The 27,412-nt window shown below is 46.3% G+C and overlaps 1 protein-coding gene across 6 annotated transcripts in view; it reads right to left on the reverse strand.

Moving 5' to 3' along the window:
- znf592 (zinc finger protein 592) overlaps nt 1–27,412 on the reverse strand; it is a 197,809-nt gene that overhangs the window by 14,601 nt on the left and 155,796 nt on the right. For all 6 annotated transcript variants that reach the window (XM_038784203.1, XM_038784206.1, XM_038784204.1 and 3 more), the window contains 2 exons: nt 21,683–21,964; nt 1,748–1,860 (listed from right to left, as the gene is read on the reverse strand). In XM_038784203.1, the coding sequence (XP_038640131.1) occupies nt 1,748–1,860; nt 21,683–21,964 (395 nt within the window). The remainder of the gene's footprint in view (nt 1–1,747; nt 1,861–21,682; nt 21,965–27,412) is intronic.

Raw genomic sequence — 27,412 nt, forward strand, 5'->3', positions numbered from 1 at the left:
TGCATCACAAACCAGCTGTTTAGCCCATTGATCAACATCGCCATGGAATTAAGTAAAAACCAAAAGCACTGAAGAATTAATTTTAACCATTCAAAATGATCACTTCAATAAATTAATGAAATAAAAATGTAAGCTTATAAATGTTTTAAACTTGTGTTAATTTTCATTATTTCTACATTTCTCATTAAGTAAAATCATTCATATCTCCAGGATGACTCTGACATCCTTGGGCTTTGATCTCTGGCAAAGCTTCTACACGAGGTGTCTGTAAAACTATGTTTTGTTTTGAGCAGCATGGTGGTTAGCGCTGCTGCCTCACAATGGCAGGGACCCGGGTTCAATTCCAACCTTAGGTGACGGCGTTGATTTGCACCTTCTCCCCCTTGTCTGCGTGGGTTTGCTCCAGTTTCCTCCCATAGTCCAAAGATGTGCAGGTTGGGTGGATTGGCCATGCTAAATCGCCCCTATCCAAAAAGGTTAGGTGGGGTCATGGGGATGGGGCGTGGGCTGGCTGGTGGGGTGTACCTTCGAAGCAGGCTCAATGGGCTGAATGGCCTCCTTTCTGTACTGTAGAGATTCTGCGCTTGAGGGCAAAAATCATGAGAGTTGGACAGCAGGGTGGCGCAGCGGTTAGCACAGCTGCCTCATAGCGCCAAGGTCCCAGGTTCGATCCTGGTTCTGGGTCACTGTCTGTGTGGAGTTTACACATTCTCCCCGTGTTTGCGTGGGTTTCGCCCCCACAACCCAAAGATGTCCAGGGTAGGTGGATTAGCCATGCTAAATTGCCCCTTTATTGGAAAAAACGTATTGGGTGCTTTAAATTTATTTTTAAAAAATCAAGAGAGTTGGCTTTTACACAAGATCAATATTTACGTGAGCTTATGCAGTATATACATTTCAGTTTTTTTCAGCAAACTTTGAGATTAACATTTAAAAAAAAAATTTAGAGTACCCAATTCACTTTTTCCAATTAAGGGGCAACTTCAACGTGAAATCGCAGTGTAGCATTTTGCTTCTGAAAGCCCGTGGATGGGGAAACGCCAGAGAATGTTTGTTTTAGAGAGCACAGCGGGCGACACCCATTTGTGCAGCAATGGCAGCGAAGGAACAGTTTGCAGCTTAAAACAGGAAAGGCAACTGTAACAATTAGACAGTGCACAGAAATTCAATTAAGAAAATTAAACCTAAAAATTATGCAGCATGACAAGCAGTTGAAGTAGCCCTTAATGTCTACAAACACAATGATTGTTCGTTGTATGCTTTTTTGGGGGGGGGGGGGATTATGTAATACAGTATGCCAAATAAATTTGAGTTTGTCTTGCAGGATACTCACTGGTGCCTTGTCTGCTTGTTCAGGTAAAGGATCTGAGGGCATTAATCGAGGGAGAGCAGGAATGCGTTTTGCTCTCCTGGCCAATATTTATCCTTCAACAATGGAACGATTGAATTCTACCTTGGTATTTTTGGCACCGTCCTGAAGGGCAAACTGGCTGCTGCCAATGACTATTCCAAAAGTGATTCATTAGCTATGAAGGGCTCTGGGGTCAATGAAGGATGTGATAGGTGCTATACAAATGCCAGTTTTTCCCTTTAATGCAGCAACAATCGAGCGGGATTAAAGGCAATTAAAGGATTAAACAGCACAACCGCACGCAATTAGAATTCTTTTGCAAGCTAACGTGACGTGAGCATTAATTTCATACAGACCAGCAACATTCATGTGATTGTGTTCTGGCGCGGTGCTTACCAACAGCTGTACGTTCTCTTGACACCATCGTGGCTGACTCGGATATGTCTCCGTAGGCTGTGCGAGGAGTTGAAGGATCGATCGCACTGTCGGCATGGATACCTCTTCATTGACTGTTGAGAGTAAGTGGGAGAGAGAGCGAGAGTGAGAGACAGAGAAATGTGTGATTATGTCTTCATCAGCAAGTGAAGAGTTGACATGAATCTAATTTGGTTTCGGATAAAGAGATAAAACACTTTGGCTGTGTGAAAGGACTACTTTCCTGTTCATATCCCTCTTCTCATTTCAGAGAACTTAAGTGCAGTCCATCTGTTGTCATGCTTCCAGATTTCAGTCATTTTTCTTTCACTCACGACCTCTGTGAGCTATAAGAGGGAGGGAAGTAGAAAAACTGGCTCCTACTCCTGCCCAGAGGGGGCTGCAGGTGTAGAGCTCCACCCCATCAGCTATGGTGACGAATGCAGTGACCCAGATAAGGTTCCAAGCTTGCTACAGTCCCTTGTGTAAAATTACACAGAATGTACAGCACACAAACAGGCCACTCAGCCCAACAGAAATATTCCGGCATTATACTCCACATGAGCCTCCGCCCGCCCCTCTTCAACTTGCCCTATCTACAGAACCGTTCCCCATCATAACCACTTCCTGGGCAAAGACCTTTCTCTTGAAGTTCTGATTTTATTAGAGACTACCTCATTTTTATGACGTCTAGTTTTCGATTCTCCCCCATTTGGGCACCATAAGCACGTCGGCGTCTCCAAAAGCATAAGCAAGCCCTGTGGTCTGAAAACCTGATATTATCTCCTGTTGATGCTTGGGAAGCGCTAAGAGAAGATGCACTCGAATGGGACCAAGTAGCCCTGCTCCTGGTCACCATCTAGTTGGTGAACGTTGGAGGGAGTTTGGAGAAATGTTTTTTACGCAGAGGACTTCAAGAGCAAGAGACAGATTGAAGCAGAGAGGATTATATGTCCAAAGAAAAGTGGACGACTATCTGTCACAGGGAAAGAGACAGGACGGTACCATGGTTTATAGATACCGTTAGCAAAGACACAATAGGCCAATTAACCTCCGTCATTGCTTTAAATTCGAGATTTTGGCACATTCGAAGTTCCCTGGCACTGAGCTGCCCGCTACCGCAGGCTGGCACCATCCATGGAGGTCCCAAGATAAGACCACTTTGGACTCCCAATATTGTTAGATCCGTATGCCAGCGTGGATCACTACATAAAGTGGGGAAGGAAAGGAAAGACAAAATTTGGAAATATAGGAATGTAAGGAAGCAACGCAGGAGCGCAATTATATTTCAGAGCACTGGATAAATATCAGCTTATTTCTCGACTCTATTTATGAAACAGATGAAACTTAATAATTATGCATGACACAAAAGCTCTCTCAACTTGAGATGAAAATAAGGGTCATTTGTTTCCCGGGAAACTGTTGGAAGAGTACCTTTTCTTGGTCGGATCGCTGCAATTAAATAGAGCTGAATTCATGACAAAGAGAAAATCCAACATTAATCTGTCCAGGATAAACACATTAAAATTAAACAACAAAACAAGTGATCATCCAGGTCGATAATTTATCATTTGCATACTGTATCTCTCGCTTTGCAAAGGCACAACAGTCTGCAGATGGATTTGCATGGCAATGAGGTGAAAGTCAAGAGTAGGCAACGTTTTCGTCTCTCGAGGGAACTCTGAAGGGGCTGATACCAATGAGTAAAGCAAAAGCTGCTAATTCAAATAATCCTGAATAAAGTAAGCTCATCGCACAATTTAACTGTTTCACAGTCCCAACAAATATGCCGCCCCTCTTCAAGGCAACAGAAACATCTTCATGACTTACAGGATCAAAACATTAGAAAAATGGGTGGTACTTTAGTCACAGCTATCCTTTAAATTACCAAACCATCTTCCTAAACTAATCCAGATGGGTTTCTAATGGAGAATACTTGTGACAGAAAATACCCCGCTGTGACAAAAATGCAAGAAGCTGAATTTGATGGAAAGAGCTCCGAACAGACACATGTACACACAGGGATTTCATCGTGCAAACAGCGAGGTGAAGGCCCTGGAAAACGTCTGAGAAATAGTCTGTAACCTAAGACACGAGTAAAAGATCACAAACGTTTCTTAAATGGGAAAATATTCAAACATTGAAATGATAAAAAGACTGTTGACACTATTTAAAATCAGGGGCAAAATTCTCCGACCCCCCTGCAGGGTCGGAGAATCGCCCGGGGCTGGTGTAAATCCCGTCCCCGCCGTGGCCGGAATTCTCTGCCACCTGGGAATTGGCGGGGGCGGGAATCGCGCCACGCTGATTGGCGGGCCTCCCGCGCCGATTGCCGTGCCCCCCGCGGCGATTCTCCGGCCCGTGATGGGCCAAAGTCCCGCCACTGAGAGGCCAACCCGCCGAGGTGGTTTCAACCACCTCTGGTGGCGGCGGGTTGGCGGCGCGGGGCGATCGGACCCCGGGGGGTGCCCCCACGGTGGCCTGGCCCGCGATCGGGGCCCACCAATCGGCGGGCGGGCCAGTACCGTGGGGGCACTCTTTTTCTTCCGCCGCCGCCATGGCCTCCACCATGGCGGAGGCGGAAGAGAACCCCCCTACCGCGCATGCTCCGGTGGTGACATCAGCGGCCGCTGAAGCACCGGCGCATGTGCGAACCGGCGAAGGCCTTCCGGCCAGCCCCGACGCCAGGGGGCGGGCGTCAAAGGCCGTTGGCGCCGGTCGTCGTGGCGCCAACCACTCCGGCGTGGGCCCAGCCCCCAAAGGTGCGGAGAATTCCGCACCATTGGGGAGGCCCGACGCTGGAGCGGTTGGCGCCACTCCCCTACGCCGGGACACCCCGCCCCGCTGGGTAGGGGAGAATCCCGGCCCAGGTTCTTTATCACTTAAGGGGCAATTTAGCGTGGACAATACACCTGCCCTGCACATCCTTTGTGTTGTGGGGGTCAGACACGGGGAGAATATGCAATCTCCAGATGGACAGTGACCCGGGGCCAAGATTGAACCCGGGTCCTCGGAACCGCGAGGCAGCAGTGCCAACCACTGCGCCACCGTGCCACCCTAAAATCAAATCCTATGCTTATTCCATACTTTCAAAAGCGTGGATTCACTATTTGTATCTATTCAGTGTGTCTGGTATTCTAGAAGCTGCATTTCACATGGGACTGGAGACTCACCACCAATTTGCCAACGGTACATCTGAGAGCTTAGTCAAGGAGGCAATCTTTTAAAAAACTAAACCTGCCCGAGAATGATTTAAGCCTTCAGAGGAGTCCTAAATTTGGACAACTTTAAAATTCATGACTGAACGAGGAGTAAAATGTTAAAGTGAACAAGTTCTGATTTCTGGTCCAGGAATACTGACTGTGAGAGTTCCTCATTCATTTTTAACCCCAGTCTTTACATATTTAGCTGGTGTTCATTGTGACGCTGCTGCTTCTTCAGCAGTGCTGCACTGACTGAATGGCGGTTCTGGTTTGGACCCCGGTAGCAAAAGCTTTGAACAAAAATTGAACAAGCCGCCGCACAGTGCCAGTGGTGGGCCAAGTCAATGACTCACAGATTCAGATGCTAAATCTCCATTCGTAATTCGCTGTAACATAATAGAGGAAAAACTCTAACACAAACAATGTAGGAAAAGTAGAGCAGAGTTAGGATGTGATTTATGAAGACTTGCAGTTTCTCAGATACAAAGCCACCTGTCTGTCTATTACTAACCACCGTGCTACCCTAAAATCAAGTCCTAAGCTTATTCCATACTTTCAAAAGTGTGGATTTTCTATTTGTATCTATTCAGTGTATCTATTCAATAGATACACTATTTGATAGTGTTATTTGCTAGGACAAATGTCATATGAGAGTACCGTTGAGAAATGGATGTTTAAGCAATGTACCTTTAAGAAATGGAGCAGCTCATATTACTGAAGTTATGTCAGAGTGTGGGTGGAGCTGGGTTTTTAGCTCAGCCATTTTTGCAGTGTTTAGGTTTCAGTTTTTGAGGAAAAGAGCTTGGGTGTATCTGTGTTTGCAGTGAGCTGGATCTGCTGTGATCTCTGCCATGAAAGACTATCTCTGAATCATTTGGGTGATTTAAACTCATAATAGTAATGTCATTAATCTGATGTGTTTCTGTTTAAAGGTGTCAAGTCTTTTGGAGGTTTGAAGGAACATTTTGAGGGAGTATTTAGTGTTGTATTATTTTTGTGGTTATCTTTGAAGTAAGGGGTGTTAAGGGATCCAATATTGATTTAAAAAGGTTAAGTTGAATTCATGGAATAAACAATGTTTTGTGTTTAAAAACCCATGTGTCCATAATTGTAATATCACACCTGGAGACCAAGCCGTGTGCTTCAAAAGCAACAATACATGAAAGGGTTGGTTGAACTCCATGATACATTTTGGGGTTCTGAAAACGCCGCTCCCATAACACAAATCTGAATGCGGATTACAGGGTTAATGGCAGGGTTCTGAAGAATGTGGAGGAGCACATAGATCTCGGAGTTCATGTCCATAGATCTCTGAAAGTTGCACCCAAGTGGATAGAGCCGTGAAGAAAGCCTATAGTGTGTTAGCATTTATTGATGGGGAATTGAGTTTAAGAGCCATGAGGTTATGCTGCAACTGTACAGGACCCTGGTGAGACCACATTTGGAGTATTGTGTGCACTTCTGGTCACCTCATTATTGGAAGGATGTGGAAGCATTGGAAAGGGTGCAAAGGAGATTTACCAGGATGCTGCCTGGATTGGAGGGTAGGTCTTATGAGGAAAGGTTGAGGGAGCTAGGGCTTTTCTCATTGGAGCGAAGGAGGATGAGAGGTGACTTAATTGAGGTTTATAAGATGATGAGAGGGATAGATAAAGTGGACGTTCAGCGACTTTTTCCTCGGGTGGATGTAGCTGTTACACGGGGGCATAACTATAAGGTTCAGGGTGGGAGATATAGGAGGGATGTCAGAGGTAGGTTCTTTACTCAGAGAGTGGTTGGGGCGTGGAACGCACTCCCAGCTATGGTAGTGGAGTCGGACACGTTAGGAACTTTCAAGTGGTTATTGGATAGGCATATGGAGTGCACTAGAATGACTGGGAGTAGGTTGATTTGATCTTAGTTTCAGACTAGTTGGGCACAACATTGTGGGCCGAAGGGCCTGTACTGTGCTGTACAGTTCTATGTTCTAACAGATATAATAATTTGGGTGTGTGCATGAACGCTAAACATCTTGGCATCGAGCCGTTCAGGTTTTGAGAGGTCAACTTCAAATCCAAAACTCTCTCTTATGCGGAATGTCAACACCTCAGTTTCGATATAAAGTGGACGACTGATTATCTTTTTCCATCCTGGACTCCATTTCCCCAATAGGATAACACCAAAATGTTGGGATTTTCAGTGAGCATGAAGGAGAGGGAGTGTGAGGGAGAGAGGGTGAGGGAGGGAGTGAGGGAGGGAGGGAGAGAGAGAGAGTGAGGGAGGGAGAGAGAGAGAGAGAGGGAGGGCGACAGAGAGTGATGGAGAGAGTGATTGGGAGAGAGAGTGAGGGAGAGACAGAAAGAGTAAGAGAAGGCGGACACACACACAGGTACAAAAGCACACACATTTTATTTTTTTATTTGAGTACCCAATTCTTTTTTCCCCAATTAAGCGTGGCCAATTCACCTACCTTGTGCATCTTTCTGGGTTGTGTGGGTGGGACCCAGGCTAGCGAACACACATATGCTTCATAGCAAGGCCTGACCCTGCTGATGTGCACAAACATATACTTCAATAAAAATTAACAGACAGTAACTGGGAATCCCAGGGTATTTACCTATGGCCACTGTAACCAGTCAGAGCTCCACCATTATCTCTGCCGTGAGCAGCTAGCTGGGGCTTTTTGGCTCTGTATGATTCAGCTACCCACTGGGCATAAATAATCGTCACTTCACTGGGGGATTGCAAAATATATATATTTATTTTTTAAAAATGTTAAAGTACCCATTTTCTTTTTACAATTAAGGACCAATTTAGCCTGGCCAATCCATCTACCCTGCACATCTTTGGGTTGTGAGGGTGAGACCCACGCAGACACGGGGAGAATGTGCAAACTCCACACGGACAGTGACCTGGGGCCGGGATTGATCCCGGGTCCTCAGCACTGTGTGGCTGCAGTGCTAACCACTGCGCCACCGTGCCGCCCCTTGCAAAATATATTAATAAGATCCTCTCTGGCCTGGTTCCTCCAGGTTTGTAAAATGATACCTGAATTTCATCAAGTAAACCAATTACTTATAATGCACATGATTGTACCGATACGGGAAAAATTCGGCCACGTTTCAGTGGTAGTTAACAACATCAACAACTTAGCGAGCAAAAAAAAGGGTTAACTGAGTAGTTCAGTCGTAGAGTTATACAAATATATTAATTTATCTGTACTACAAATTTCATTCAGTGAATGCCCCAAGCAAATAAGCATACTATAAACTAAGCAACTATCATTGCACATCATTAAGGCAGCAATCAAAGGCTTTGGCAATGTAAATGATAGCTTGTCAAGATTCTGAAACGAATAAACGTCCTGTTATTTCCAGATGAACCTGCTGACAGTGTTATGCTGCAGAGATGCACGCAGGTCTTTCAATCTGAGGTGGTTGAAATGGAATATGGACGTAGTTGCATTCTAGTCAGATACTGAGCTCGCCTTCTTACCCTTGCATGGCATTGCCTGTAAATGATTCCATGTTCCGACACTCCTTCCCTTCAAAGCTCTATCACTCTCCCCTCCTCCTGCTTTCTTTCATCTCGCCTTGCTGTGATATGCACGCAGCTGCCTGCTTGTGCCCCTGCTGCATGTCAAAAACTGATCATCGAGGGATAGGAATTGATCCCAATGACTACGCTCCTGGACACCTCTCACACACTTACTCCCCTCTGTGAGAAAGTGTCGCCTCTCTAACCGCCTTCTACAGCAGAGTTCAGTGAAGTTAAGAATCTCATTTGTAATCCCTTGACTCGGTGGTGTCACACTCCTGTGCTAATGCGCAGACTGGGGCTTTCATTTTATGGCACTGGGGCAAGCTAAGTCACACGTCTCAGGCGGATATGGACAACTCTGTGTGATCCAGTCTCTTAAAATCAAGATCTGAAGGACAGATTTGGTCAGGTTGCAAATCATGTACTGCCTGGTCGGCACTTAAGCAAAGTAAACAGTAAATCCACCCTCTCACACAAATTTAATATTGTGGTAAAGTAACAGAAACAATTAGCGACACTTACACAAAATAATGTTTCATAAGGTGACAGTAAACACTGAACAGGTAATCTAGGAATGGCTGGAGAATAAGAATAGTCTAAGGCAATAGGTCCCCACAAAGAAACAGACTCCATGTGGAAAGTTGACAGTGACAGAATAGAAGGAACGGTATCTTCAGACAAAGTCTTTAGTCTGAAACCACGTCAGCCTACAAATGCGCTGAAGCACCTGAAGCATTACCTCGCGTCGTAAAATGTTGTTTGAACTTAAATGTTAAACATGGCAGGTTGAATGTGGAACACTGGAACAGAAAAAAGGCCATTTCGCTCCTCCAGCCTGGCTGATCTGTATCTCAACTCCTTCGACCTACTCTGTTTCCGCATCCTTGCCAAAAGCAAACATCAATTTCAAATTTTCCGTCGGCTTAGCCTCAATAATTTTTTGTGGGAGAGAGTTCCAGATTTCCGCAATCCTTTGTGTGAAGAAGTGCTTCCAGATATCGCCCTAAAAGGCCTGGTTCTAGTTTGGAGGCTATGGCCCCTTGTTCGGGACTTCATTTCCATTGCCACCCCCACTTCAAAAGAACTAGCTTCTCTCTATCTACCCTTGTAAATACTTGTCACCATTTAAAACATTTCAAATAAATTACCGCCTTGTAAATTCAAGGGAATACAATCTTAATATAGGCATTATTTAACTCTTTTGAAGTAGCGGCACAGTGGTTGGCACTGCTGCCTCACAGCACTTGGAAGCCGGGTTCAATTCTGGTATTGGGTCACTGTTTGTGTGGAGTTTGCACGCTCTCCCCGTGTCTGTGCGGGTTTCCTCCAGGTGCTCCGGTTTCATCAGTCCAAAGCTGTGCAGGTTAGGTGGGATTGGCCATGCTAAATTGTCCCTTAGTGTCCAAAGGTGTGCAAGTAATTGAGGAAAGCAAATGGCACATCGAGCAGGCATGCCATCAGACTCGTCCATCAGCAAACAAGCAGCTTCTATCAAAGGTTGGGTTAAAGTAGGCAGGGTGTATTACAAGGTCTTTCAGATGAATTTCCATTCACAAAGGAGATCTAACCCTGCCTTATATCAGAAATTGTGGTATAATGTGAGGGGTGTGTTACTGCAAGGATGTTTAATGTGGTTTCTGTACTCAGAACCAGTCACAAACAATGTGCAATTGTGTTAGGAGAAAATCATTTGCAAATAAGCCATGATAGAATTAAAATCGATTTGGATAAAATTAAGTCAATACAATGTATCACCATAGAAGACCTTTGCTATTTTAGAACCTAAATAATGTGAACACCCCAATAACTCAGTTAAACAGGATCAACATTCACATAAAGCCTCTGGTCTGAAATCGTTTGGATTTGTGAATCCCTCATACAGAGGATTAAGTCAACACAGAGGAGATGACTGATTCTTATTCAATAGCAAAGCTTATTGTTCACTTATGGAACAACTAACAAATTGTAACTTATTAAACATGTTGTAGCTATATTCCCTCTGCACCCTCCTCTCTCACAAGGTCCGTCCTTGCTGGTTTCTCGCTGTTGTGCCCCGGCCTCAAAGACAAAAAAGATCACCTACTCCAGGCTTTAAAAAAACGTTGCTCGAGAACCTGCTGCTGGGAAATGTACAAGAGGAGTTGGCGGAGAGGGTTCTTTGATTTGATTTATTATTGTCACATGTATTAGTATACAGTGAAAAGTATTGTTTCTTGCATGTTGTACAAACAATGCATACCGTACATAGGGAAGGAAGGAGAGACTGCAGAATATAATGTTACGGTTATAGCAAGGTGTAGAGAAAAGATCAACTTAATACGAGGTCCATTCAAAAGTTTGATGGCAGTAGGGAAGAAGCTGTTCTTGAGTCAGTTGGTACGTGACCTCAAACTTTGGTATCTTTTTCCTGACAGAAGGTGGAAGAGAGTATATCCGGGGTGCGTGGGGTCCTTACTTATGCTGGCTGCCTTTCTGAAGCAGCGGGAATTATAGATAGGGTCAATGGATGGGAGGCTGGTTTGCGTGATGGACTGGGCTACATTCATGACCGTTTGTAGTTTCCTACGGTCTTGGGCAGAGCAGGCTCCATACCAAGCTGTGATACAACCAGAAAGAATGCTTTCTATGGTGCATCTGTTTAAGTTGGTGAGGGTCGTAGCTGACATGCCAAATTTCCTCAGTCTTGTGAGAAAGTAGAGTCGTTGGTGGGCTTTCTTAACAATAGTGTCGGCATGGACAGGCTGTTGGTGATCTGGGCACCTAAAAACTTGAAGCTCTAGCCCCTTTCTACTTCGTCCCCATTGATAGGGGCTGGTTTAGCTCACCAGGCTAAATCGCTGGCTTTTAAAGCAGACCAAGCAGGCCAGCAGCACGGTTCGATTCCCGTACCAGCCTCCCCGGACAGGCGCCGGAATGTGGCGACTAGGGGCTTTTCACAGTAACTTCATTGAAGCCTACTCATGACAATAAGCGATTTAGGGGCTGATTTAGCTCACTGTGCTAAATCGCTGGCTTTTAAAGCAGACCAAGCAGGCCAGCAGCACGGTCCGATTCCCGTACCAGCCTCCCCGGACAGGCGCCGGAATGTGGCGACTAGGGGCTTTTCACAGTAACTTCATTGAAGCCTACTCGTGACAATAAGCGGTTTTCATTTCATGTAGACAGGGGCATGCTCTCCACTACGCTTCCTGAAGTCGATGATAATCTCCTTCGTTTTGTTGACATTGAGAGAGAGATTATTGTGGTTGCATCAGTTCACCAGATTCTCTATCTCATTCCTATACTCTGTCTCGTCATTCTTTAAAATCCGAGCCACTGGTGGTGGAGAGGAGCGAGACAGGAGGCTCGTCTCCATGCCAACAGGCTTAGCCCTGCTTGCTATGTCTCAGTGAGTCTAGACGGCATCATAGAATTCGCGAGAATAACTGGGGAATTATGGCCACAGACACTCAAATGTGTCAATGCATCAAGGCATTTATTTCTGATTCCAAATTAACTTGGATTTAGATCTTTATTTTCACAATTAAATTGAGGAAAACACTGCCCTCCAAGGTTTCTTCCCATTGTTTTAAACTCAGCTGTTCAGACTTTGAGCTTGCTTTCAAACCTCTCAATTTAGCTATCATGATTTTATGCTGTCAATTATCTTTTGATTACGTTTTCAGGTCAATGTTGCAAAACTCAGTGACCTAACAATGAGTTAAACTTTCAACCAGTACTAAAATAGGTGAAGGCAAACAAAGAGTGAGCTATTTTAATAACGAATGACATGACAACTTGCAAACTTGCAATCGCAAAACCATAGAGAAACAAATGTAACCTGATCCTCGATTTTCTGACCAACAGACCACAATCAGTAAGAATGAACACCAACACCTCCTCCACAATAGTCCTCAATACCGGTGCCCCGCAAGGCTGCGTACTTAGCCCCCTACTCTACTCCCTGTACACACACGACTGCGTGGCAAAACTTGGTTCCAACTCCATCTACAAGTTTGCTGACGTTACGACCATAGTGGGCCGGATCTCGAATAACGACGAGTCAGAATACAGGAGGGAGATAGAGAACCTAGTGGAGTGCTGTAACAACAACAATCTCTCCCTCAATGCCAGCAAAACTAAAGAGCTGGTCATTGACTTCAGGAAGCAAAGTACTGTACACACCCCTGTTAGCATCAACGGGGCGGAGATGGTTAGCAGTTTCAAATTCCTAGGGGTGCACATCACCAAAAATCTGTCCTGGTCCACTCACGTCGACGCTATCACCAAGAAAGCACAACAGCGCCTATACTTCCTCAGGAAACTAAGGAAATTCGGCATGTCCACATTAACCCTTACCAACATTTACAGATGCACCATAGAAAGCATCCTATCGGGCTGCATCACAGCCTGGTATGGCAACTGCTCGGCCCAGGACCGCAAGAAACTTCAGAGAGTCGTGAATAAACAAGTGGCGGGCTGCGTGGTAAATCCCGCCCATCGCCTGTGCGGTGAATTAATTTTGACACAGGAAATAGGCGCAAATCTAAAGCCAAGCAGTTTGGACACAGAAGGAGCTAACCTCCATAACTGTCTATGGACTGGGCTGGCGTTCTTTTCAAGAAAGCAGGAAGGTCAGGCTGGAATTGATCAGGGAATTCTCAGTTTTATGCTTCAAAGGTGAAACTCTAGGCAGCAAGTCCAGGTGATGGCACACCAATTGAAATGTGGTTAAGGGAAGAAAGGCAATGTTTTGGGTACTCCAGAGAGTCATTTTATTGAAGTAAAGTCCTGAGCAACAATACAGAAGTGAGCAGTGCACCACCCAAAGTGGGTCGGCACCCATGATCCCCCCCCCCTCCAGCAGATGCTGGAATCCGAAACAAGAAAAGAAAATGCTGCACAAACTCAGCAGGTTTGACAGCATCTGTGGAGAGAGAACGGAACTAACATTTTGAGTCTGGCCGACGCTTTGTCAGAGCTGCAGAGAACAGGAGATAGAATCAGATTTCTACTGTTGTGGGGGGAGGGGAGGACGTGGAGGGTGGGGCTGGAGAGGAGGCCAATGATAGATGGAGATTGACAACGATGGTGTGGACAAAAAGACAAAGGGAATGTAATGGGGGTGATTAAGCTGAAGAAGGGTGAGTAAGGCGGATAGCTACACATTAAGAAATCAGAATGTGTTAATGGCAGATCAAAGATAAGCAGTGTGCCAAAGGATAACTAGGAACCCCAAGTGGGTGCCATGGGGTGGCAATGCTGAGGGAAAAATGGATCGATTGAAGAAATTAAAATGAATTGATAGAAATAATAATGGGGTGAAGGTGGACTAAAGAGTTCACAGTCTGAACTTGTTGAACTCAATGTTAAGTCCGGACGGCTGTAATGTGCCTGATCAGAAGATGAGGTGCTGTCCCTCCAGTTTGCGCTGGGCTTCACTGGAACACTGCAGCAGGCCAAGGACGGACATGTGGGTGCGGGACCAGATCGGTGAGGTGACATGGCAGCGACAGGAAGGTCTGGGGCCTGCTTGTGGACGGAGGTGTTCCGCAAAGCGGTCACCCAGTCTGCGACAAGCGGTCACAAAGAAGCTTTGACAAAGGGTCATCTGGACTCGAAACGTTGGCTCTTTTCCCTTACACATGCTGCCAGACCTGCTGAGATTTTCCAGCATTTTCTCTTTTGGATGCAAAAAAAAGACCATGCTTTATTTCACTCAATATACTTTCTCACGGGCGGCATGGTGGAGCAGTGGTTAGCACTGCTGCATACGGCGCTGAGGACCCGGGTTCAAATCCCTGCCCCGGGTCACTGTCCGTATGGAATTTGCACATTCTTCTCGTGTCTACATCCTCACAACCCAAAGATGTGCAGGTTAGGTGGATTGGCCATATTAAACTGGTTCTTAATTGGAAAAAAATAATTGGGTACTCTGAATTTTTATTTAAAGAAAATAAAAAATATACTTTCTCACATGATCTGAAAAATCTTAAATAAGATAAGAGATCATTCTTCACCAGGAACACCCAACAGTGATTTTACCATGATTTGACATAGTCGCATTTAATAATGGAAAGGCTGCGTTGCTGCCAATGTGCACGTGCAGTTCCAATGTTTCACTCGTTACAATATGTCTGGCTAATCTGCTTCCCCATTCCCTGAAAACCCACCTCGCTCACTGCATCCCAGCTCAAGGTCACTTAATTCAAGCGATCCACAATTCAAAATATTGGCTCCAATTTAGTTTGCTTAATTCTCATTACCTAAACATTCACACTTTAGCATAAAATGCAGTAGCTTTAGCAAGCTGGGCACAGTGGAGTTACATCAATGGTTTTCTGCGCATGCGCAGATGGGAATTGGCAGCCATTTTGTGTGGCCATCTTGTTTTGACAGGAGAGGGGATAATGGAAAGTAAGGGAACGGTGGCTGAACTGGACAGGTCTTTTGCATCACTGTAGAGGATACAAATAACATTTGAGAAATAGCCGTGAATCAAGAGGTGAAAGGGAGGGTGGAAGATAAATCAATTACAATCACTAGGGAAGGAGTACTGAGAAAAGCATTAGAATTAAAAGCTGACAAGTCCCCAGGTCCTGATGGACTTCTTCCTCAAGCTTAAAAGAAGTGGCTGTGGCTGCGGCAGCACGGTGGCCTAGTGGTTAGCACAATCGCCTCACGGCGCTGAGGTCCCAGGTTCGATCCCGGCTCTGGGTCACTGTCTGTGTGGAGTTTGCACATTCTCCCCGTGTCTGCGTGGGTTTCGCCCCCACAACCCAAAAATGTGCAGAGTAGGTGGATTGGCCACGCTAAATTGCCCCTTAATTGGAAAAAATAATTGGGTAATCTAAATTTATAAAAAAAAAAGAAGTGGCTGCATTGGTTTGGTCTTCCAAAATACCGTAGATTCTGGAATGGTCCCATCAGATTTGAAAATAGCAGTTGTAACTTGTGTTCAAGAAAGGAGGGAGACATAATGCAGGAAACACAGGCCATTAGCTTAACATCGATAATGGGGAAAATGCTGGATCTGTTTTTAAGGAAGTTATAGCTGTGCACTTAGAAAACGTCAATATCAGGCAGAGTCAACATGGTTATGTGAAATCATTTTTGACTAATTTATTGGAGTTCTTTGAGGAAATAACAAGCAATGTGGATAAAGGGGAAGCTGTGAATGTGACGTACTTAAGATTCCTGGAACGCATTTGATATGGTGCCACATCAAAGGTTATTACACAAAAGGAGAGCTGATAGGGCAGCACGGTGGTGCAGTGGTTAGCACTGCTGCCTCACGGTGCCGAGGTCCCAGGTTCGATCCAGGCTCTGGGTCACTGTCCGTGTGGAGTTTGCACATTCTCCCCGGGTTTGCGTGGGTTTCACCCCCACAACCCAAAGATGTGCAGGGTAGGTGGGTTGGCAATGCTAAATTGCCCCTTAATTGGAAAAAATAAATTGGGCACTCTAAATTTATTTTAAAAAATAAGAGCTGATACTGTTGGCGGTAACATATTACCATGGTCAGAAGATTGGTTAGATAACAGGAAACAAAGATTAGGAATAAATGGGTAATGTTCAGGTTGTAAGTTGCAACAAATTGGGCACCACAGAAATCAATGTTGGGGCCTCAACTATTTCCAGTCCACATCAATGATTTGGATCAAGGGAGCAAACATATAGTTGCTAAATTTGATGACACAAAGATAGGCAGGAAAGTAAGTTGCGAAGAGGATTTAAGGGGTCTGTAAAGGAATGTGGGTCGGTTAAGTGAATGGGCAGAAATTTGGCAGACGGAGTATAATGTGGGTAAATGTGAACTTGTCCACTTTGGCAGGAAAAACAGAAAAACAACATATTATCTAAATGAAGAGAGATTGCAGGACCTGGTGGTACAAAGGGATCTGTGCGTCCTGGTACATGAAGGTTAGTGTGCAGGTACAGTAAGTGATTAGGAATGCAAAATAAAGACGGGATGATTTACTAAAAGGCATGGTTTGATTTGATTTGATTTGATTTATTATTGTCACATGTATTGGTATACAGTGAAAAGTATTGTTTCTTGCATGTTGTACAAACAATGCATACCGTACATAGGGAAGGAAGGAGAGACTGCAGAATATAATGTTACAGTTATAGCAAGGTGTAGAGAAAAGATCAACTTAATACGAGGTAGGCGCATTCAAAAGTCTGATGGCAGTAGGGAAGAAGCTGTTCTTGAGTTGGTTGGTATGTGACCTCAAACTTTGGTTTCTTTGGTTACTTAGTCCTGTTAATGTTTGAATGAGCTCCCTCATGATAGCTGGTAGATCATAGAATTTACAGTGCAGAAGGAGGCCCCCCCGGCCCATCGAGTCTGCACCGGCTCTTGGAAAGAGCACTCCACTTAAGCCCACACCTCCACCCTATCCCTGTAACCCAGTAACCCCACCTAGCCCACGGGCAATTTAGCCTGGTCAATCCACCTAAACCGCTGTTATGGGTCAGGGTTTAGAGAACCCCAAAGTGTATCACGGAGTTCACCTGACCCACAACTTTTAATAGATTGTGGTATGGGGAGCACACGGCCCACTCTACAGGTGTGGTACAGCAGAAATGGAAAAGTATTTTTAAAGCAAAACAATGTTTATTCTATGAACTCAAGTTAACCTTTTTAAAAGATACAGTAAACATTCAAATACAACCTCCAAAGAATACAACACTAAGTAATGCTTAATAACTTCCCAAACAACATCCAGAAGACAAAAGAAACACTTTTTATCAGAAGCACATTAGGTTTACATTCACTACTGAGAGCATTTATAATTCTGAATTCACCAACTGATCAAGAGATAGTCTTTTGATGGCAGAGAGATCAGCAGTACGCCTGCTCTGTCTGGCTTCAGCTCCAACACTGAAAACAAAACTAAAACACACCCTTCAGCAAACAGCCTCTCTTAGCAAGGTGTCTCTTTTCCACCTTGCTAAGCAAAAATCTTCCAGCAAAAATCTCTTTTCCAACTTCTTCCATCGGGCAGGAGATTCAGAAGTCTGAGAACACGCACGAACAGACTCAAAAACAGCTTCTTCCCCACTGTCACCAGACTCCTAAATGACCCTCTTATTGACTGATCTCATTAACACTACACCCTGTATGCTTCAACCGATGCCAATGCTTATGTAGTTACATTGTATATCTTGTGTTGCCCTATTATGTATTCTCATGTATTTTCCTGAATTTTGTTTAATTCCCTTTTCTTCCATGTACTGCATGATCTGTTGAGCTGCTTGCAGAAAAATACTTTTCACTGTACCTCGGTACACATGACAATAAACAAATCCAATCCAATCCAATCCAGCCTAAAACAAAAGTAAAAAGTTGACAGGCAGCCCAGCTCCATCTACACTCTGACATCACTGCAGTAATATGAGCAGCCAAACATTTCTTAAAGTGACATTCTCATGACACGGCACATCTTTGGACTGTGGGAGGAACCCGGAGGAAATCCACGCAGACACGGGCAGAATTTGCAGACTGCGCACAGACGGTGACCCAAGCTGAGAATCAAACCTGGGACCCTGGAGCTGTGAAGGAACTATGCTAACCACTGTGCTATGGTGCCTCCTTGTAATGGGAGATTGGGACTAAGCTAATCCTGTGTAGCCAATTTATTAGTCTGTCACCTGAGCAAGATACGTTCTGTGGTCCTTGAGAGTATTTTTAATGATTTGACAATACCACCCTGTATCGTTGGCTTACCTGGCGAGGCTGGAATTGCTTTGCTGGATTATTGTTGGGACACAAAATGGTTGGACTGATATTCTTCCAATTTAGCTCTGGATAATATCAAGGCAAAAATGGGTTGACTGGTCACAGCTGGAGAAACAGCAGGAAGCTGGCAAGAGTGTTCTTGCCCTTCATACTGTTTCCAGCCACTGGTTAACCTTAGCAAACCTCTGAGCAATTAAACTCCACCAGTTGTGGTTTCCTAAACCTTGGCATTTGTCAACCATAAGGAACATAGGTTGTTGAGGTGTGTCCTTACAAGAAGAGTTTGTACTAAAGCAAAGAGAATCTGTATGAATTTCTCAGTGGTTTGTATTAGAGAATCTGATATGGCAACAGGTTTACAAAATATCTACACCTGACTGAGCAAAAATTGTCATTTCCCAGATATGCAAACGTACGAATTAGGAGCAGGAGTAGGCCATTTGTCCCTTCAAGCCTGCTCACAGATGATCTGATTGTGGCCTCAATGCCACTTTCCTATATTCCCCCAAATCCCTTGTTAGTCAAGAATTGATCTACCTTCCCCTTAAAAACAGTCAAACACCCTGCCTCCACCGCTGCCTGGGAGAAAGAGTTCCAAAGAGCAACAAACCTCTCATGGGGAAAAAGTTCTCTCCTCAATTCTGTCTTAAATGGGAGACCTCTCATTTTTAAACAGTTGACCTCTAGTTTTGGCCTCTCCCACAAGAGAAAACCTCCTTTCAACATCCATTCTGTCAGGGCTCCCTCAAGACTGTATGTGTTTCTGTAATCCAGGACCCAGCCTCTCCAACATTCCGTCATGGGAGAACCCCTCCTCCCAGGGATCAGTCAAATGGACATTCTCTGAACAACTTCCCATGCAGTTATGTCCTTTCTTAAAGAAGGACACCAAAACTTTACACAATACTTTATATGTGATCTGACCAGGAAGCGTAGTGGACCCTGTCTACATCAATGGGAACGAAGTAGAAAGGGTCGAGAACGTCAAGTTTTTAGGTGTACAGATCACCAACAGCCTGTCCTGGTCCCCCCTTGCCGACACTATAGTTAAGAAAGCCCACCAACGACTCTACTTTCTCAGAAGACTACGGAAATTTGGTATGTCAGCTACAATCCTCACCAACTCCTACAGATGCACCATAGAAAGCATTCTTTCTGGTTGTATCACAGCTTGGTATGGAGCCTGCTCTGCCCAAGACCGCAGGAAACTACGAAAGGTCATGAATGTAGCCCAGTCCATTGACTCTATCTATAATTCCCGCAGCCTCAGAAAGGCAGCCAGCATAATTAAGGACCCCACGCACCCCGGACATACTCTCCTCCACCTCCTTCCGTCAGATTGGCCATGCTAAATTGCCCCTGAATTGTAAAAAAATAATTGGGTACACTAAATTTATTTTTAAAAATAAATAATTTTGTAGACCTCTATCGGGTCGCCCCTCAACCTTTGTTGTTCCAGTGAGAACAAACTGAGTTTATTCAACTGCTCCTCATAGCTAATGCCCTCCATACCAGGCAACATCCTGGTAAATCTCTTCTGCACCCTCTCTAAAGCCTCCATATCCCTCTGGTAGTGTGGTGACCAGAATTGAACACTATACTCCAAGTGTGGCCTAACTAAGGTTCTTTTTTTCCCCTATAAATTTAGAGTATCCAATTTTTTTAAATTTCCAATTCAGGGACAATTTAGCGTGGCCAATCCACCTAACCTGCACATCTTTGGGTTGTGGGGGTAAAACCCATGCAGACATGGGGAGAATGTGCAAACTCCATACGGACAGTGACCCAGAACCGGGATTCAAACCCGGGTCCTCAGTGCCGCAGTCCCAGTGCTATCTACTGCGCCACATGCCGCCCTCTAACTAACTACACTCTAGCTGCAACATGACTTGCCAATTCTTATACTCAGTGCCCCGGCCAATGAAAGCAAGCATGCCGTATGCCTTCTTTTTAAAAAAGAATTTAGAGTACCCAATTATTTTTTCCAATTAAGGGACAATTTAGCGTGGCCAATCCACGCCAGCGTGGGTTGTGGGGGTGAAACCCACGCAGACACGGGGAGAATGTGCAAACTCTTCACGGACAGTGATCCAGAGCCGGGATTCGAACCCAGGTCCTCAGCGCCATAGGCAGCAATGCTACCGTATGCCTTCTTGACAACCTTCTCCACCTGTGTTGCCCACAGATAGGGCAGAAGATCTGCCAACGCCACTTTTTCATCAGCCATTCCTGGCAAGTGGTTAAAGGACAGTTTGCTGATGAATCGTCCTCAATCCCTGTAGGAAACGTTTACCAAATAAACAGTTTTTTAAAAAGCATCAATCAATCAGGAAAGGTTAAAATCAACCATATTGGGGCAGGATAGTGGTGCAGTAGTTAGTGCTGCTGCCCCACGGTACCAAGGTCCCAGCTTCGATCCTGGCTCTGGGTCACTGTCCGTGTGGAGTTTGCACATTCTCCCCGTGTTTGCGTGGGTTTCGCGCCCACAACCCAAAGATGGGCAGGGTAGGTGTATTGGCCACGCTAAATTGCCCCTTAATTGGAAAAAAATTATTGGGCACTCTAAATTTATAAAAACAAAATCGACCATATTAATTTTTAATGACTTGACTCTTAAGCACAATGGTAACAGCGAGACACCCTCAAACAAAATGAAATGAAAAGTTGCATGAAATTGTGCGTCATCACTGAACCTCTAAAATCGAGTGCAAGCTCTTGCTGCATGTGTTTCAGGGACTTGAGAGCACAGAATATAGGTTAAGATTTCCGTGGAAGCGAGGGAGTGTAGCATAATTGGAATATAGTGTAATATTACAATATAATGGAATTTTAAATCGAGGACCTGCCTGTACGTCCCATGAAAGAACAAACATCGGAGTTGAGGTGAGTAGCATAAATTGTTTAAGGGAAAACCAGACAAGCACGAGGGAGAAAGGAATAGAACGTGATGCTGATAAAAGTTTGATGAAGTAGTGCGGGGAGGCAGTCACGTGGAACATGAACGCATAGACCTATAGGCCTGTTTTGGTGCAGTAAATTCAAAGCAGTTCTCTCATAGAATTTAAAGTGCAGAAGGAGGCCATTTGGCCCATCGAGTCTGCACCGGCTCTTGGAAAGAGCACCCGACCCAAGCCCACACATCCACCCTATCCCCGTAACCCAGCAACCCCACTCAACACTAAGGGCAATTTTGGACACTAAGGGCAATTTAGCACGGCCAATCCACCTAACCTGCACATCTTTGGAATGTGGGAGGAAACCGGAGCACCCGGAGGAAACCCACGCACACACGGGGAGAACGTGCAGACTCTGCACAGACAGTGACCCAAGCCGGGAATCAAACCTGGGACCCTGGAGCTGTGAAGCAATTGTGCTAACCACAATGCTACCGTGCATCAAAACTGATGGAGTACAGGATTCCACCCTGTTAATCTCAACAGGACTGAATTATGATGAGGAGTTATTTACCTTTCCGTGACTTCTCTTCATATGGGATACATAGAGCTCTCGCTCTGAAAACCACTGCAGACACTCGCCACACGTCCAGCCAGGCCTCCTCACTTTTGGCCGCATCTCGGGCTTCTCCACTGTGATTTCGTCCTTCTCATCGCTGTTCAAGAGGTTGGGGATGACACCATTAGTAGTTCCGTGCGCTCTAGGTGTTTCGGTTTTCTGGCCACTGGAATCGTCTCTGGAGGGAGACAAGGGGCCTGGAGGCTTTTCAGCGGTTTGCGCATTGTTGTGAACATCCTGATTTAAAAAGAAAATTGATCATAAACATGCTATTACTGGCAGGCACACTGCAAGCTCTTAATGCCGTTGTAACGCAAGATTTTACATCTTTCCTCACAATACTGACACAGCAGAATCTGATTTCTTACAAGGTACACCGAACAAATTGAAAGACTTTTAAAAAATGTTAATTTAGCGCTGTGTACAATTAATAGTAATTAATTCCACTCCTCATTGCTCCAAGCCATTTAACACATATTAGCTGCAGGATATGGTTTGGTTACTGACTGCTGATTCATGATTTTGGTAAGTAGATGTGAAACAAAGATTTTTTTTTTTTTAAATTTAGAATATCCAATTCATTTTTTCCAATTAAGGGGCAATTTAACGTGGCCAATCCACCTAACCTGCACATCTTTGGGTTGTGGGGGTGAAACCCACGCAGACACGGGGAGAACGTGCAAACTCCTCACAGACAGTGACCCAGGGCCGGGATTCGAACCCGGGTCCTCAGCGCCGTAGGCAGCAATGCTAATCACTGTGCCACCGTGCCGCCCGATGTGAAACAAAGATAATAAACTGGAACAGTATGGCGCAGACAAAAATTGGAGGCACCGCGGTTAATACCGCATAAACAGGAGTGGCATTTCCCACTTACCAGAGACTCGTTAGTCAATAACCGTTCAGAATTCTGTCTGCAATGGTTACTGATCACTGTGATTTATCTTTTAGTGGGATGAAACAGCAAAATAAAATGACACAAAATATCCCGATCCACTACAAAATTTGGAAACCTCTGAATATAAAGTATGTTTTTCCTCCACCTTCACCCCATTTTTATTTCTATCAATTTATTTTCATTTCTTCCATTCATCCGTTTTCCCCACACCATTTCTCCCCATTCTCCCACTCCACCTGGACCCTGTTTCTAGTTGCCTATTAACACACTGCTCACCTTTGTTCTGCCATTCACACATTCTAATCTCTTTCTGTGCAACTATCTGCACTCCTCTTAGCCTTGGTCACCCCCATTTACCCATGATGCGGAGATGCCGGCATTGGACTGGGGTGAGCACAGTAAGACACCTTACTACACCAGGTTAAAGTCCAACATGTTTGTTTCAAACACTAGCTTTTGGAGCACTGCTCCTTCCTCGGGTGAATGAGGAACCTGAGGAAGGAGCAGTGCTCCGAAAGCTAGTGTTTGAAACAAACCTGCTAGACTTTAACCTGGTGTTGTAAGACTTCTTACTGTGCTCACCCCCATTTACATTCTCTTTGTCTTCTGTCCACGACATCTTTGTCAATCTCCACCTTTCACTGGCCCCCTCTCCAGCCCCACTGCTCCACCCCCAATACAGTATTAATCTGATCCTCGACCTATCTGGATGACAAAGAGTCATCCAGACTCGAGACATTAGCTCACTTCTCTCTCCACAGATACTGCCAGACCTGCTGAGATTTTCCAGTATTTTCTGTTTTGTTTCAGATTCCAACAGCCAGTCATTTAGGGGCAGCAGGGTAGCATGGTGGTTAGCATAAATGCTTCACAGCTCCAGGGTCCCAGGTTCGATTCCCGGCTGGGTCACTGTCTGTGTGGAGTCTGCACGTCCTCCCCCTGTGTGCGTGGGTTTCCTCCGGGTGCTCCGGTTTCCTCCCACAGTCCAAAGATGTGCGGGTTAGGTGGATTGGCCATGCTAAATTGCCCGTAGTGTCCTAATAAAAAGTAAGGTTAAGGGGGGGGTTGTTGGGTTACGGGTATAGGGTGGATACGTGGGTTTGAGTAGGGTGATCATGGCTCGGCACAACATTGAGGGCCGAAGGGCCTGTTCTGTGCTGTACTGTTCTATGTTCTATTTGTTTTTATCTTCACATTTATCAGTTTATTTGGTGACTTGTGTCCACTTTGCAGGGCATTGTTGGTCTGGTCAGAGTTCCAAAATTATATAACATTGCCATTTACCTCTTGGCATTATGGCAGAGGCTGTGCTCCAAGGAGAGGGCGTGGGAGGGCTTCAGACTGAAGTTTATTAGAGACATCCCCAGAAAGGGTGAATAATTCTGACTCGTTTCTTGCTATCTGACACTGGTATTTTCCATTAAAAGGGGCTGTCGTTTTGTTTTCCATTCTTTTCTTTTATAAATTTAGAGTACCCAATTCATTTTTCCAATTAAGGAGCAATTTAGCATGGCCAATCCACCTAGTCTGCACATATTTGGGTTGTGGGGGTGAAACCCACGCAGACACGGGGAGAATGTGGAAACTCCACACGGACAGTGACCCAGAGCCGGGATCATCAACTTCTTTTTTTTTTTTTAATAATTTTTATTGAAATTTTTCGATACAAACATTTACCCCTACTACATTTTAAATTATAACACAACAAATCCCCCCTGGAAAATCCTCCCCACGCCCTCCCCCGCGCGCACCCCCCCACCCTCCCCCCCCCCCCCCCCCCCCCGCGCTACCAGTCTAGCAACCAAACCGTTTTTCCCTTTCTACTGATGGCCTCGGGCAGTCATTGCCCGCGACCCCCCGCTGACGTGCTCCCTTCGCTGCTATCCCCCCCCCCTCCCTTCCCCCCCCCCCCTTTCTCCCCGGTTGCTGCTGTTTCGGCCTCCAGTTCCTATCTCTGATCCAGAAAGTCAAGGAAGGGCTGCCACCGCCGGAAGAACCCCTGTACCGACCCTCTCAGGGCGAATTTGATTCTTTCCAATTGGATGAAGCTTGCCATGTCGTTTAACCAGGTGTTAACACTTGGTGGCCTTGTGTCCCTCCATTGAATCAAGATCCTTCTCCGAGCTACCAAGGACGCAAAGGCCAATATTCCGGCCTCCCCTGCCTCCTGTACTCCTGGCTCCATCCCAACCCCAAAAATTGCTAGCCCCCACCCTGGTTTGACCCTGGTTCCCACCACTCTCGATACCGTCCCCGCCACCCCCTCCCAGAACTCTTCCAGTGCTGGGCACATCCAGAACATATGTACATGGTTCGCAGGGCTTCCCGAACACCTAACACACCTGTCCTCACCCCCGAAGAACCGACTCATCCTAGTCCCCGTCATATGGGCTCTGTGCAGCACCTTAAATTGGATGAGGCCCAACCTTGCGCACGACGACGACGAATTGACCCTCTCTAAGGCATCCGCCCATGTCCCATCTTCTATCTGCTCTCCCAGCTCCGCTTCCCACTTGTCTTTCAGCTCCTCTATCGATACCTCCTCCACCTCCTGCATTATTTTGTAGATGTCCGAGACCTTCCCTTCTCCGACCCAGACCCCTGACAGCACCCTATCACTCACCCCTCTATCGGGAAGCAAGGGAAATCCTTCCACCTGTCGTCTGGCAAATGCCTTCACCTGCAGGTATCTAAACGTGTTCCCCGGGGGGAGCTCAAATTTCTCCTCCAGCTCTCCCAGGCTCGCAAACCTCCCCTCTATGAACATGTCCCTCAGTTGCCTGATGCCCGCCCTGTACCAGCTCTGGAATCCCCCGCCAGTGTTCCCCGGGACAAATCTGTGGTTCCCTCTCAGTGGCGCCGCCATCAGACCCCCCACTTCCCCCCTGTGTCGCCTCCACTGCCCCCAGATTTTAAGGGTGGCCGCCACTACCGGACTCGTGGTATACCTTGTGGGGGGGAGCGGCCATGGTGCCGTTACTAGCGCCCCCAGGCTTGTATTGCCGCAGGACGCCCTTTCCATACGTTTCCAAGCTGCCCCCTCCCCCTCCATCACCCACTTGCGCACCATCGATGCGTTCGCCGCCCAGTAGTATCCGGAAAGATTGGGTAGCGCTAATCCTCCACTGTCCCTACTCCGTTCCAAGAAAATCCTTCTCACTCTAGGGGTGCCATGTGCCCACACATAGCCCATAATGCTGCTAGTTACCTTCTTGAAGAAGGCCCTGGGGAGAAAGATGGGCAAGCACTGGAACAGAAACAAGAACCTCGGGAGGACCGTCATTTTGACTGACTGCACCCTCCCTGCTAGCGACAGCGGTACCATGTCCCACCTCTTGAACTCCTCCTCCATCTGCTCCACCAGCCTTGAAAAGTTCAGCTTGTGGAGGGTCCCCCAGTTCCTTGCCACCTGCACCCCCAAGTACCTGAAGCTCTTTACTGCTCTCTTAAAGGGGAGCCGCCCAATTCCCTCCCCCTGATCTCCCGGGTGTATCACAAAGACCTCACTTTTACCCACATTTAATTTATATCCCGAAAAGTTCCCAAACTCCGCTAGTATTTCCATTACCTCCGGCATTCCCCCTTCCGGGTCTGCCACATACAACAACAAATCATCCGCATAGAGTGATACCCGATGTTCCTCCCCTCCCCTTGTCAGTCCTCTCCACCCCCCTGAACCCCTCAGTGCCATCGCCAACGGTTCGATCGCTAATGCAAATAGTAAGGGGGATAGGGGGCATCCCTGCCTGGTACCTCGATGGAGCCCAAAATACTCTGACCTCCTCCCGTTTGTAACCACACTCGCCATCGGGGCCGAATACAGCAGCTTCACCCACTTGATAAATCCCTCCCCAAACCCAAACCGTTCCAGCGTCTCCCACAGGTATTCCCACTCCACCCTATCGAATGCCTTCTCCGCATCCAGTGCTACCACTATCTCAGCCTCCCCCTCCACTGCTGGCATCATAATCACATTCAACAGTCTCCGGACATTTGTGTTAAGTTGTCGTCCCTTTACGAACCCCGTCTGGTCCTCATGGATTACACCTGGCACACAATCCTCTATTCTGGTTGCCAGGACCTTTGCCAACAGTTTGGCATCTACATTCAAGAGGGAGATAGGCCTGTAGGACCCGCACTGTACAGGGTCTTTGTCCCGCTTCAGGATCAAGGAGATCAGGGCCTGTGACATTGTCGGGGGCAGAACCCCCCCCTCTCGCGCCTCATTGAAGGCTCGCACCAGCACTGGACCCACCAAGTCCACATACTTCTTATAAAATTCCACCGGGAACCCATCCGGCCCCGGCGCCTTCCCCGCCTGCATCTGGCCTATCCCTTTAACTAGCTCCTGCAGCTCTATCGGCGCCCCCAGCCCCTCCACCCGTTCCTCCTGGACCTTTGGGAACCTCAATCTATCGAGGAAGTTCTCCATTCCCCCCCTCCTCCTGGGCGGTTCAGACCGGTACAATTCCCTGTAGAAATCCCTGAAGACCCCGTTCACCTCTTGCCCCTTCTGCACTACGTTCCCTCCCTTCTCTCTCACTCCCCCAATCTCTCTGGCTGCATCTCGCTTGCGCAGCTGGTGTGCCAGCATCCTGCTCGCCTTTTCCCCGTACTCATAGACCGCGCCCTGTACCCTTCTCCATTGCGTCTCCGCCTTCCTAGTGGTCAGTAGGTCAAACTGGGCCTGTAAACTGCGCCGCTCCCTCAACAGCCCCTCCTCTGGTGTCTCCGCATATCTCCTGTCCACTTCTATAAGTTCCCCCACCAGTCTCTCCCTCTCCTGC

This window comes from Scyliorhinus canicula, chromosome 24 (genome assembly GCF_902713615.1).
Source record: "Scyliorhinus canicula chromosome 24, sScyCan1.1, whole genome shotgun sequence".
NCBI lineage: Eukaryota > Metazoa > Chordata > Chondrichthyes > Carcharhiniformes > Scyliorhinidae > Scyliorhinus > Scyliorhinus canicula.